Genomic DNA, 13,511 nt, shown 5'->3' on the forward strand with positions numbered 1-13,511 from the left:
ATCTCTTCTCGATCCCCCCCAGAGTGCAGGACACGGAATAATGGGCTCAAGTTAAAGGAAGCCAGATTCCTGCTGGACATCAGGAAAAACTTCCTGACTGTTAGAGCAGTACGACGGTGGAATCAGTGACCTAGGGAGGTGGTGGGCTCTCCCACACTAGAGGCCTTCAAGAGGCAGCTGGACAACCTTCTGTCAGGGATGCTTTAGGGTGGATTCCTGCATTGAGCAGGGGGTTGGACTCGATGGCCTTAGAGGCCCCCTCCAACTCTGCTAGTCTATGATTCTATGAGAAAGGGCAGTAGGTTATGTGTGAAATGAAACTACATAGTTTGCCTTAAAGCAGGTGTGGGCCACCTGTGGGCCTTCCACATATCATTTGATTCTGACTCCCATCATCCCTGATCAGTGGCCATGTTGGCTGGAGCTGATGGGAGTTGGTGTCCACCAACATCTGAATTGCCACAAGTTCTCCACCCCTGCCCTAAAGCTTCGATTGATGCAAAACCAGTAACTGGGTCCATACAACATAATAACCCACACTCAGTTGTTGAATATGGGTTGAGTGTGGGTTGCCGTCGAACCCTGGGTTGTTGTTGAACCAGGGGTTATTGTGTTGTCTGAACCCAGCATGATTTCTGCAGAGAGGCTTATTTTTCTCGAACAAGCCACGCTGAGAACCCCTGGTTTGTGGTTGCGTTGTGAACTGAACAGGACCCCTCTTGTTCACAGCTGGGGAATACACTTCAACGTTTTGTTGCAGATCCCCGGTTATTTTTTTTATTAATGTTAAATCTCACTTCTGTGCTCATTTATGACAGGCTGGCAAATCTGTTTTGGCAAACTTCTTGTCAGAGAGTACTGAAAGCATTGGCAGCTACATTCCAACACATGGAGTAAGGTGAGTCTAAAGGTTGTTGAAGAGTGCTATCAGGTCTCCCCCCAATCTTATCTTCTCCAGGCTAAACATGCCCAGTTCTTTCAGTCTCTCCTCATAGGGCTTTGTTTCCAGACCCCTGATCATCCTGGTTGCCCTCCTCTGGACACGCTCCAGCTTGTCTGCATTCTCTTCTAGTTAAATGTGGTTGCAAAATCTGAAATCTTCCCTTGAAATCAAATGTGGGGTTTTCTCTCTGTATAAAGCCACTTGGACTTTATTGATTCACCCTGTTTGTTCTTTAAGGAGTGAAATGTTAACATTTAGTACACACACAGCCTGGTACACATGGATTACTAATAGTCTTAAAATGGGATGTGATTGTAAATAAGCCCCCCAAAAATACTAGTCTGCACTGGGAGCTTGCAAAAGAGGATGGAGACCTGGATTTTTATGCTGGGCATAGAGGTGTGTGTTTGGGGTGGGGGGTGTCCTCTAGCAGCCTGCTTGGTTTCTATGCTGGGTTCAGAGAAAGGACGGAGTGCTCCATCCTTTATTCACCTCTGTGGAATTCCTGCTCACCTGTGGCGACCAGGCTAATACTTAAATACAAGGTTAGGATCACCTCTCTACTTTGAAACATAGGTCAAGAAATGTGCAACTAAGAACGTAAATCTAAAAATGGGGCCGCGCCTTCCTTCAGCGGTGCTCACAGAATGCCAGCTTTATTTACTCATTTAAAATACGTGTTTTTAAAATATTTTAGGATCCTGGAATATGAGAAGCCGCATGTCAGTGGAAATGGGAAAGGAGCAGGGTGCCGATTTGAACTGTGGGATTGTGGAGGTGATCAGAAGTAAGTGAACTTTCTCAACGTAAGCTCAGTTCAGACATCACGGCCGTTGGTATGTCGTCTGAATCGACAAACCACGGCTTGCAATCAGCTGGTGGAAACGATGGGTTTGAAGATGGTGCTGCGCACCATGGTCTGTGCTAACTATGGCACGAAGCTGAGTGCTGAGAAGACTCCCCTTCTCGTAATCCTAGAACCCAACGGGGTCATCCCATGAAGCTGAATGGTGGGAGGTACAGGACGGATCAAATCGATGGCCCCAGGGAGAGGTTTCATCTCTCTGATGAATGTAATGTGCCAAGGTTTAAAAAATGGCTTCTCTGCCAAAGGGTGGCTTCGTGTCAGATCTGCATTCCTTAATGGTGGACATCATGTCCTAGCATAGAATCATAGAATCATAGAATAGCAGAGGTGGAAGGGGCCTACAAGGCCATTGAGTCCAACCCCCTGCTCAATGCAGGAATCCACCCTAAAGCATCCCTGACAGAGGGTTGTCCAGCTGCCTCTTGAATGCCTGATGGCGAAGTAGAACCTCCAGTATCAGAGGCAGTAAGCCTGTATACACTAGTTGCTGGGGAACTCTAAAAGAGCCGTCCAAAGAACCTCCCTCCACCACCCCGAGAGTTTTTTCCCTAAAGGTTTTTTAATATATATACTTCTACAAACATGGAGATCTCCCTGAATCTGCTGGTATCTCCTTCTAGTGCCTCGATGGTGCTGTTTTGGCTAAACAAGGCCCAGCATTTGAGCGATTGGATTTGCTCTTCATAAAGATGAAAATGGTGGTGTTGATGATGTTGGGGACAGTGTGCCAATGTGCACCAGTTGTTGGGGAACGTGGGCAGGAGGGTGCTGTTGCACTGTGCCCGGCTTGTGGTTGGCCACTGTGTGAACAGAGTGCTGGACTTGATGGACCCTTGGTCTGATCCAGCAGGGCTCTTTTCATCTTCTTAGCTACTGGCAGTGAGAGCCTTACGCTAAAATATACTACCACCTCCCTTTTGTCTTTAGCTGTGCTCACCATTAGAATGCAGCCTCTAAGAACGTCTTGGGCCTTAGCTACACCTAAGGTTTATCCCAGGATCGTCCCGGAGTCGTCCCTGCCTGCTCCCGGCATATCCTGTGTGTCATTTACATGAACAGGGATGACACCAGGATGATCCCAGGATAAACATTAGGTCTAGCTAAGGCCTTGGACTGAAAGATTCTGGGTTAGAGGCTGGTTAGCCACACATGAGCACGTCACCTCCTAAGAACGTAAGTAGAACCATGCCGGACCAAACCAAAGGCCTATCTAGTCTAGCATTCTCTTCATATATAGAGATGTAAAATTCCCAGAAATTTTGGGGCCATGGAAAAAAAACCTGGATTTTTCCGTTGTTGGGGGGGGGGGGTTTGGAAAAATTTTAAAATTAGCAATACTTGCTCTTTTTTTAGCACTTCTTACATTACGAGTCTAAAACCACTTTTGTTGCCTTAAGACAGCCTCTGCCCCAACCTAGTGACCTCCAGATATTTTGAACTTCAGCTCCAATCAACCTCAGGCAACAGGTCAGGAATGATAGGCACTGTAGTTGAAAACATCCAAAAGGCGCCAGGTTGGAGAGGGGCTGCCTTAGGAACGCAAAACAGCCTTTCTATTCCTAAAGTTATTTTATGTATAACTTAGTTTGCTCATAAAATTATCATTAATTATTTTTTAAAGTGAATTCAGTAAATTTGTAATTCTTATCTGAATAGATTAGAACTATATTGTATTTTGTATTTGTGTTTTTAGATTGTTGGTTGTTTTACTATGCTCTTCATGGTTTTAATTTTTGTGAACCGCTGAGAGAGCTTCGGCTATTGGGCGGTATAAAAATGTAATAAATAAATAAATAAATGCTACAGCATCAGAAACAGAACTCTATAGAAGTAAAACCAGACTGTCAAGAATGCACATTTACTGTCAAGAATGCATACTGGTGACTCTAATCACACGTTGGAAAACTGAGCATAAATGTCTATCAGTACAATATATTTCAGAACAATAATTTTAATAAGGAATGAAAGAAACAGCTATGCTGGAATCTTACAGAGAGGATTAAAATGCATTTTCCCCCATGGCTTCATTATTTCCAGACATTTTATCTCTCTAGTCTTTCTATAAAAGTGTTATTATTACATAGTCTTTAGAAATCATTCCATGGGGAGCAAAGGCTGGGTTACAACGTATAAATACTTTGTCATAAATTCTAAAAGAAAACATTTCATAATCCAAAGCTGTTCAGTTTTTCAGTTTTTATCCGTAAAAAAACAAAAACAGTTCTTGGGGGGGGGAACCCACCTCCACCGCCCCTAATTTTTCCAGAGGTTTTCCGGGCTTCGATAGTGGCTGACCATCTGCCTGTCGGGAACCCACAAGTACAGGCCAGCATTCCCAATATGCCAAGAATTTTCCTTTTCCTTTTCCAAAAATGAAATGCCAGACAAGGCACAGATTTGGAATCTCCGGTGACATTGCAGAAAAAGCATCAATAATAATAATAATAATAATAATAATAATAATAATAATTTCTTACCCGCCTCTTCATCCTGATCGAGGCGAGGAACAAAAATGTATAAAATATTGATTAAAAACATAGCATACATTGTTAAAACTTCCTAAAAAAACCATCCTAAAAGCATCCTAAAATTCCACTGGATAGGCCTGGCGGAAGAGATCAGTCTTTATAGCTTTCTTAAATGCTAAAAGACTGTTAAGTTGACGAATCTCCTCCGGCAGGCCATTCCACAGTCTGGGAGCAGCAGAAGAGAAGGTCCTCTGGGTAATATCCGTCAGACTAGTTTTGGCTGGCTGAAGGAAGTTCTTCCCAGAGGACCTGAGTGTGCAGGGCGGATTGTACGGGAGAAGGCGATCCTGCAGATCCCAAACCATGTAGGGCTTTAAAAGTGATAACCAACACTTTATACTTCGCCTGGAAACTAATTGGCAGCCAGTGAAGAGATTTTAAAACTGGTGTAATGTGTTCACCCCTTTGGTGTACCGGTGGCCTGATGCTCTGGTTTGGTATCACCACAAGTGTTGTGCACATGATCAGCTTTGCACAACATGTGCAAACTGGTAGCAGAATCTCAAGAGTGCAACAGAAGCTGATACTCCTGTACCCGCTGTTTCTCTGTCGCGTATCCAGGTTCGAGACTTGCTGGCCGGCTCTGACGAAAGATTCCCACGGGGTCGTCATCGTCTTCAACCCAGACCTGCCCAGTCACATGAAGGAAATTGAGATGTGGCATTCCTGCTTCGTCCAACAGCAGCAGCTGCTCGACAGCCAGTGTTTGCTCATTGCACACCACAAGCCAGGCACGGCAGCAGACGCTGAGAATCTCAACTTGCGTAAGGCTGTCAATCTTACTTCCCGGCTCTTTCCTCAAATCATAATCGACATTTGCCCAAGTATGGTTTGTAACGCTTCCCCTGTTTTAAACTCCAAAGCTTCGCCGCTGAACAGGCTGCAGCTGATCCACTCCAGCCTCGAAGAAGATCCTGAGGATGTCCGGATGGAATTTGTGAAGTACCTCAAGAGCGTTACCAACTTGGTGAACGAAAACCGAGACAGAGAGGAGATGTTGCTTATTACTTAAAAGGAGGAGAAATGCTGCCATAGAGAAAAGAGCAAGTAAAAATCATGGGGAAAAACAAAACACTCCTACACTCTTGTTCCCACCCACCCACCCACCCCGAGCGGAACACCAAATTAAATTATTAGAAAAATGAAATGGAATGATTAAATTGCAATAATAAGTCATAGAATCATAGAATAGTAGAGTTGGAAGGGACGTCTAAGGCCATCTAGTCCAACCCTCTGCTCAGTGCAGGAATCCACCCTAAAGCATCCCTGACAGATGGTTGTCCAGCTGCCTCTTGAATGCCTCTAGTGTGGGAAAACCCACAACCTCCCTAGGTCACTGGTTCCATAGTTGTACTGCTATGTGAGGAAGTTTCTCTCTCATGGGGAAAGCAATCATCTGGGAAGGGCATAGGGTTAGTCATTTTCTTGGCTCCGAGGTCAGAGCCTTGGCTCCGAGGTCGGAGTCCTAGCTCCAACCTTGTAGCCAGGAAAGCGCACAAACTGCCCCCTTCCTTTCCACCCTCGTAGTCTGCATGGAGAGAACTGCACCGGCTACCTCTCCACGCTTGGTAAGCGGAGCACAGAGACAGGGGGAAAGGGGGTGTTCCTGGGAGTGGGAAGGGGGCAGTTGCCTTATGCTGAATCCTACGGCCTCCCTGGGCTCCTTCCCTCCCTCTCTGAAGCACCACTGCTAGATGGGGGAAATCGTCTAGCCAAAATGCAGAGCAGCCAGAGCATGCAGGCGTAGATGGCCTCCATACTGCAGCCGCCCTGCCTCGGATACTCGGTGGCCTCCCAGTTCAGTGGCTGCCAACAACTGGTGTAGCATTGCACCCTAAAGTATTTTAAAACATTTCAGGCTGAATCACTTTGGGACTTTTCAGTTATTAAATTGTAGGAATAAGTCACAATTAGATTAAATTTTAACTGGGAGTCATTTTGAGCAGACTTGGCAGGTAGAATGTAAGGAAGTGTGGTGGTTCACAAAGAACTGGCAAATGGGCTGACTTCAGGCCTGCAGGATCCTGCACGCATAAGGTTACAGGTTCGATCCCTGGCATCTCCAGGTAGGGCTGGAAAAAGCCCTGCCTGAATCCCTGGAGAGCCGCTGCTGGCGGTCAGTGTCAACAATACTGGGCTAGATGGACCAATGCTCTGACTCAGTATAAGGATGTCATCAGACGGGGGGAAATCGTGTTTCCACCCAGAGAAGGACCTTCAGTGTGGTGGCCCCCTTTCTATGGAAATCTCTTGAGGGCTGCTCTCTCTCAGCCTCAATCCCAGTGGCCTATCACTCATTGGATACCTCCAACACAACCGTTCTTTCTCTTTCTCTCTCTCTCTCTCTCACACACACACACACACAAACACAAACCCCATCTAAGTGCTCCAAAAGTATTCTTCTGGAGCAGGGTGGGCAGAAGGTAGATCTATTGGATGATTTGCAGTAGATTGGCTTGTGAGCTCTATTCAAAACACTCGAAACAAATTCTTTGTCTCAGAATGATCTACTTCCAAATTAAAGTATTTTGCACCAAGGTCCAATTGGATGGATCTCTGGGTACTCCTAATATATGAAGCCTGCACACTCCTGTTCTAGAGTTCTTCCAGATATTATAGTGAACCGGATTTGTGTACGATGTCATATATTATCAGTTTTAAAATATTAAAAATATGTTTTAAGCTGTTGGGAAGCAAAAGAGGGCACCAAGTTGGTGAAAGAAGCATATGTGCCTGTTCAGAACTGATTTGGTTTTTGTCATCACTAGAATTTCACAAGAGATGCCAGTGTCCTCAAAAATAAGGGCTGAAGGCACGCTTCGTGCATAACAGATTTCAGATTCTATCAATATTTTTGCCGCAAGGGAAAAAAATACGTTTAGCTTCATGGTATATCAGTCTTCAGCAAATGGGTCCCACAGGGGCATGAAAAGGAACTTTTAGAATCTTAATATAGGCAGCTTTCAAATGAGATCATGAGTATCCGTCTCTTTCGACTTGTAGTAAAGGCAAGCAGCATTCTTCTCTTTTTATTGCCAGCATTTTTTTCATGGGGGCTGGGGTTTCATCTGCTTTCCATCTATTCAGAGCCATGCACCCACATGGAAACTTTTAAACAAGAGAAGAGAAATGGCATCGTTTCCCAGTGGTTCTTGCAAAGATTTCAACTGCATAAAAGGTTGAGGGGATGGGGAAGAGAACAAAAAATTAATATTCCGAGCATACTAGTGGTTCCAGGATGGAAAGTGAATTTATTGGAATAAATCTGTTATTGAAAAGACCCTTGAAGGTTTTTAGTTTTTTAAATCATCCTTCATGAACATTCTGAGGCGCACCTACATTTCCAAAGCAACAAGATATTAATCAGAAGGACCTGTTTTGGCTTAGCAATCAATTAGCATCGTTTTTACTCCAATGTGTGTGGTCCCACTGATAACATTAGGACCATGTGCATAGAGAACCCAGTCTCTAGGTGACTGTGGGGCACAGAACCAAAGTTGTAAATGGCAGCATTGATTTATTCAACGGTTAATTAAAAGTCTGCAGTGAACCACTGCTCAGAAGCTAGGGGAATTTAGAGTTACCCACGAAACATAAAACTACCACAAAGGTCATATTTTATCAAGCTGAAAAGTCAGAAGTGTCAAATGAGGGGTTTTGGCTCTTGGGTCAACATTCAGAAATCAGAGACCTGGAAGCTTTGATTTGCTGTCCTATGTCTGCATTGGATGTAGGGATGTTAGAGAAATCTCCAAACGAATCAAATGAGTTCGGATTTTCTGCAGCAGACCAGTTTCCCCCCAGTTACATTGTCTTCCAGTTGTAACCCTCCCATGTTTTCCCACCACGTCCATCTTTTTTCTTATTGCAGAAAATCTGTTGCGGGGGGTGGTGGGAGATAGATCGCTTCTGATTCATAGAGCTGTCTGTCTAGAAGCACTTTCAGTCTTTAGTCCAAGAGATAAGAGAAAAAGATGTGTGTGTGTGCCACTCTAAGACATGTGCTTTCCACAACTACAAGTCCCAGAGTTCCTTAGTTTCACTTGGCATTTCCTATGCCTGCAAAGGAGCAGCCAACAGGATGTGGCCATCAGGAGTACAATATATAAGAGCCAATAACTTAGGACTACACAAAAGAACTGGCACTAGGCGTTGTTTGAGATTGAGGGTTTCTAGCGTTAACGATCCAAATACCTTGTGCAAGCTATTCCATCTTTTCTTAACGGGTTGGTTTTTTTTAACACATTTGCCCAAAGCCATCGCACAATAAAAGCCTCACGCACAAGCATCCTAGATCTCAGGGATATGCAAGAATCTCTAAACAGGACGTTTGTTACTTGTGCATAAGGATACATATATGCCATGTCGCCATGCCTGACTGTACATACAAATTGGCACGCGGAAACCTCACCATGGTCACAATGAACTATGGTGCGTGCAGCCACCGTTATGAATCTGAAAACCCTGATGGGGTTGTGGTGTGTCATCCACTATGGGTTATTTGGCGGTTCAACAACCTCAGTTTGTGGTAGACCCAAAATGTCCAGGTTTTTGAGGGCTTTCGGGCAAGACACCCTTTTTCTTCTCAGGTGTGGGCCCTCAACAAGTGTCCAACTATATCTACCCTTGACGCCAGTCCTGGTGTTGCAAACGAAGGTACTGTTGTTGTAAACACTCCTATGTACCAAGTGTGCATGCCAAAGGCAACAACTCCCTTTGCTTCTAAAACAGAAGAAGAATAGTGGTTCTGTGTTGATAACACAGCCCTACTTATTGTGATGTGTGCAAAAAGAGAAAACAGATCAGGTGCTGTTCAAATACACAGATTTTGTTTCCAAACTTCAAATGGATTCAAGAATTGGAAGTTATTCAACAAGTTCTCTCCCCCTCCCCCTTATTAACATCTCTCCAACACCAACACCATGGTTGTCCCCATTTTTGATGCGGCAGTCACGTGAGGGGTGAAGGGCAGACACGCTGCCTCTTTGGATTTATCTACTTTCATCCATGAATGTGTGGGATTTGAACCCATGTCTCTTGAGGCCTCCTCTAATGGTCTAGCTACTATATCACCCTACATCCCAGAGTTATGTTGATTTTATTAATTGATTAAGGATGCAATCCCATGTGTTTTATGGTTTTCATCAGTTAAGGCACATGTTTAGACAGAAAAAAGGCCTACAGCACCCAGGTCTGAAACACAACCTGTTCCTGTAATGTGTGAAACGGCTCCAAGGTCTCCTTGAAAACCCGGGTGTTGGTTTTTCTTTTCCTGTCACGCGTGCAAAGCCACATAGTCCCATTACGTGTGAAATGGCCCCACATCATCTCCTCTGCAACGGGTGTTGGGTTTTCGTTTTCCTACTCAGCGAGAAACGTCACATGTGCCTGTAAAGGCCCCCCAGGTCTCCTCTGAAACCTGGGTGTTGGCTTCCCTGTCATGTGTGGAACCTTACGTGTGCCTGTAAAGGCCCCCCAGGTCTCCTCTGAAACCCGGGTGTTGGCTTTCTTGTCACGCGTGCAACGTCACGTGTGCCTGTAAAGAGCCCCCAGGTCTCCTCTGAAACCCGGGTGTTGGCTTCCTTGTCACGTATCAAACATCACATGTTCCTGGAACGTGTGAAACGGCCCCCAGGTCTCCTCTAAAACCCGGGTGTTGGCTTCCCTGTCACACGTGGAACCTCACGTGTTCCTGGAACGTGTGAAACGGCCCCCAGGTCTCCTCTGAAACCTGGGTGTTGGCTTCCCTGTCATGTGTGGAACGTCACGTGTGCCTTTAAAGGCCCCCCAGGTCTCCTCTGAAACCCAGGTGTTGGCTTCCTTGTCAGGTATCAAACATCACGTGTTCCTGGAACGTGTGAAACAGCCCCCAGGTCTCCTCTGAAACCCGGGTGTTGGCTTCCCTGTCATGTGTGGAACGTCACGTGTGCCTGTAAAGAGCCCCCGGGTCTCCTCTGAAACCCGGGTGTTGGCTTCCCTGTCACGCCTGGAACGTCACGCGTTCCTGGAACGTGTGAAAGGGCGCCCAGGTCTCCTCTGCAACCCGGGTGTCGCGATGCTGTGGTTTCCCCCCCTCTCTCCCCTCCCCTCAGCCCCGGCGGCGCATGCGCAGTCCTGGCCCTGCCTCCTGCCCGCCCCTTCGCCTGTCAGGATGAGGCGGCGGCGGCGGCGGCGGCGGCTTCGGCGCCTGACGTAGCGGACCCGGCCTCGGCGGCGGCGGCGGCGTGACGACGACCAGCACCCGGCTCGGTCATGGCCCAGCCCGGGGCGGCCCCGGCTTCGGAGTCGAGCGACGGTGAGGGCCAAGTGGAGGGACGGGGGGAGGGACGGAGGGAGGGGGGCACCGGGGCGGAGGAGGGGAGGTTAGGGGGCGCGGCCTGCGGAGGGGGGCTGCCTGGGCCCCGGTGCCACAAGGGGGGCGTGGGGCGCACGGAGGGGGGGACGGAGGGAGGGAGGGAGGGCAGGAAGGCCGCGGGCATGGGGGGGGAGAAAGAGAAGAGCCCCCCCCCGCCTGAGAGAGAGGGCAGCCCCCCCCCAGCTTGGGGGGAGGAGTGGGGGAAAGGAACCCCCCCACCTCAGCAGCCTCTCCTGCCACAGGGGCTTCTCCCCCATTATAGCCCCCCCCAGCTTGGGGGGAGGAGAGGGGGAAAGGAACCCCCCCCCACCTCAGCAGCCTCTCCTGCCACAGGGGCTTCTCCCCCATTATAGCCCCCCCCAGCTTGGGGGGAGGAGAGGGGGAAAGGAACCCCCCACCTCAGCAGCCTCTCCTGCCACAGGGGCTTCTCCCCCATTATAGCCCCCCCCAGCTTGGGGGGAGGAGAGGGGGAAAGGAACCCCCCACCTCAGCAGCCTCTCCTGCCACAGGGGCTTCTCCCCCATTATAGCCCCCCCAGCTTTGGGGGAGGAGAGGGGGAAAGGAACCCCCCCCCACCTCAGCAGCCTCTCCTGCCACAGGGGCTTCTCCCCCATTATAGCCCCCCCCAGCTTGGGGGGAGGAGAGGGGGAAAGGAACCCCCCACCTCAGCAGCCTCTCCTGCCACAGGGGCTTCTCCCCCATTATAGCCCCCCCCAGCTTGGGGGGAGGAGAGGGGGAAAGGAACCCCCCACCTCAGCAGCCTCTCCTGCCACAGGGGCTTCTCCCCCATTATAGCCCCCCCAGCTTTGGGGGAGGAGAGGGGGAAAGGAACCCCCCCCCACCTCAGCAGCCTCTCCTGCCACAGGGGCTTCTCCCCCATTATAGCCCCCCCCAGCTTGGGGGGAGGAGAGGGGGAAAGGAACCCCCCACCTCAGCAGCCTCTCCTGCCACAGGGGCTTCTCCCCCATTATAGCCCCCACCCCCAATATCCCCCCTGCTTTTCCCTATCAGCCCCCCCCTTAATCCCTCCCCTTCTTGTGCTCCCCCCACTCCTTCATTTACCCCTCATCGTCTTGATATTTATTACTTCGGGCTCCCCCCCCTCCCCTTTCCTCCCCTCCCCTCCCCTCCTGCAGCCGATGATAATAATATATAAATATATATTTAACTCCCTCCCCCATAGCTCTTTCCCCCTTTCCACCCCATAGCGCTTCCTCTTCTCCCCTCACATACATGCTCCCCCCGCCCCAGTTAGTTCTCTGTAAGACCCAGGTGGGTTCTCCCTTCCTCAATTATTTTCATCCACCCTCCTTCTCCCCCAAAACCATCTTCCCCTCCTCAACACAGTCCCCACATGCCACCAATCTGGATGGCTTCAAAAGCGGGTGGGATAAATTCCTGGAGGAGAAGCCCTGATGGTTGTGTGCTCCCTCCAGTATCCGAGGCAGTAAGCCTCTGTGCACCAGTTGCTGGGGAACATGGGTGGGAGGGTGCTGTTGCACCATGTCCTGCCTTGTTGGTCCCTGGCCGATGCCTAGTTGGCCACTGTGCAAACCAAGTGCTGGACAAGATGGACCCTTGGTCTGATCCAGCATCAGGGCACTTCTGATGTTCTTATGTCCTGATGACTATGTGCTACCTCCAGTATCCGAGGCAGTAAGCCTGTGTGCACCAGTTGCTGGGGAACATGGGCGGGAGGGTGCTGTTGCACCATGTCCTGCCTTGTTGGTCCCTGGCCGATGCCTAGTTGGCCACTGTGCAAACCAAGTGCTGGACAAGATGGACCCTTGGTCTGATCCAGCATCAGGGCACTTCTGATGTTCTTATGTCCTGATGACTATGTGCTACCTCCAGTATCCGAGGCAGTAAGCCTGTGTGCACCAGTTGCTGGGGAACATGGGCGGGAGGGTGCTGTTGCACCATGTCCTGCCTTGTTGGTCCCTGGCCGATGCCTAGTTGGCCACTGTGCAAACCAAGTGCTGGACAAGATGGACCCTTGGTCTGATCCAGCATCAGGGCACTTCTGATGTTCTTATGTCCTGATGACTATGTGCTACCTCCAGTATCCGAGGCAGTAAGCCTGTGTGCACCAGTTGCTGGGGAACATGGGTGGGAGGGTGCTGTTGCACCACGTTCTGCTTTATTGGTCCCTGGCCGATGCCTGGTTGGCCACCGTGCAAACCAAGTGCTGGACTAGATGGACCCTTGGTCTGATCCAGCATCAGGGCACTTCTGATGTTCTTATGTTCAACCTCCACTAACCACCCTTTCCAATCCTCGCTTGTTTTATAATAATAATAATATATTTATTTCTTACCCGCCTCTCCCTTTGGATCGAGGCGGGGAACAACATTAGTACAGGAATCAACACACCTTAAAAATTCTTGATTTTACATTGATCTGGATAGGCCTGCCAGAAAAGGCTAGTCTTTAAAGCTGCCTTAAAATCACACAGAGAGTTAATTTTACGAATCTCCTCCGGCAGGCCATTCCACAATCTGGGGGCGACAGAAGAAAAGGTCCTTTGGGAAACTGATGTCAGCCTAGTTTTAGCTGACCGAAGTAAGTTCACCCCAGAGGACCTGAGTGTGTGGGGTGGACTGTATGGGAGAAGGCAATCCCACAGGTAACTTGGTCCCAAACCATTTAGGGCTTTAAAGGTAATGACCAACACTTTGTACCTTATACACACACACACCTTCACTCTAGTAGCTTCTTCATCTTTCCTCCCCCACTCCAGTATCCTTCACCAGGAATCCCATTTCTTTCTTGCATATCCCACCCCCTAGGCATTCCTTGACTTTTTCCATTCCCATA

General features: G+C 48.7%; 2 protein-coding genes across 2 annotated transcripts in view; both read left to right on the forward strand.

Annotated features, from left to right (window-relative positions):
• IFT22 (intraflagellar transport 22) overlaps positions 1–5,412 on the forward strand; it is a 6,028-nt gene extending 616 nt beyond the window's left edge. The window contains exons 2-5 of the mRNA XM_063146527.1: positions 819–898; positions 1,641–1,730; positions 4,901–5,103; positions 5,203–5,412. Of these exons, the coding sequence (XP_063002597.1) occupies positions 819–898; positions 1,641–1,730; positions 4,901–5,103; positions 5,203–5,351 (522 nt within the window). The 3' untranslated portion in view covers positions 5,352–5,412. The remainder of the gene's footprint in view (positions 1–818; positions 899–1,640; positions 1,731–4,900; positions 5,104–5,202) is intronic.
• Positions 5,413–10,556: 5,144 nt separating this feature from the next.
• The window catches only part of RABEP1 (rabaptin, RAB GTPase binding effector protein 1), a 58,083-nt gene continuing 55,128 nt past the window's right edge, over positions 10,557–13,511 (forward strand). The window contains exon 1 of the mRNA XM_063146716.1: positions 10,557–10,634. Coding sequence (XP_063002786.1) covers positions 10,592–10,634 — 43 coding nt within the window. The 5' untranslated portion in view covers positions 10,557–10,591. The remainder of the gene's footprint in view (positions 10,635–13,511) is intronic.

The sequence above is a fragment of the Elgaria multicarinata genome, chromosome 22 (assembly GCF_023053635.1).
Source record: "Elgaria multicarinata webbii isolate HBS135686 ecotype San Diego chromosome 22, rElgMul1.1.pri, whole genome shotgun sequence".
NCBI lineage: Eukaryota > Metazoa > Chordata > Lepidosauria > Squamata > Anguidae > Elgaria > Elgaria multicarinata.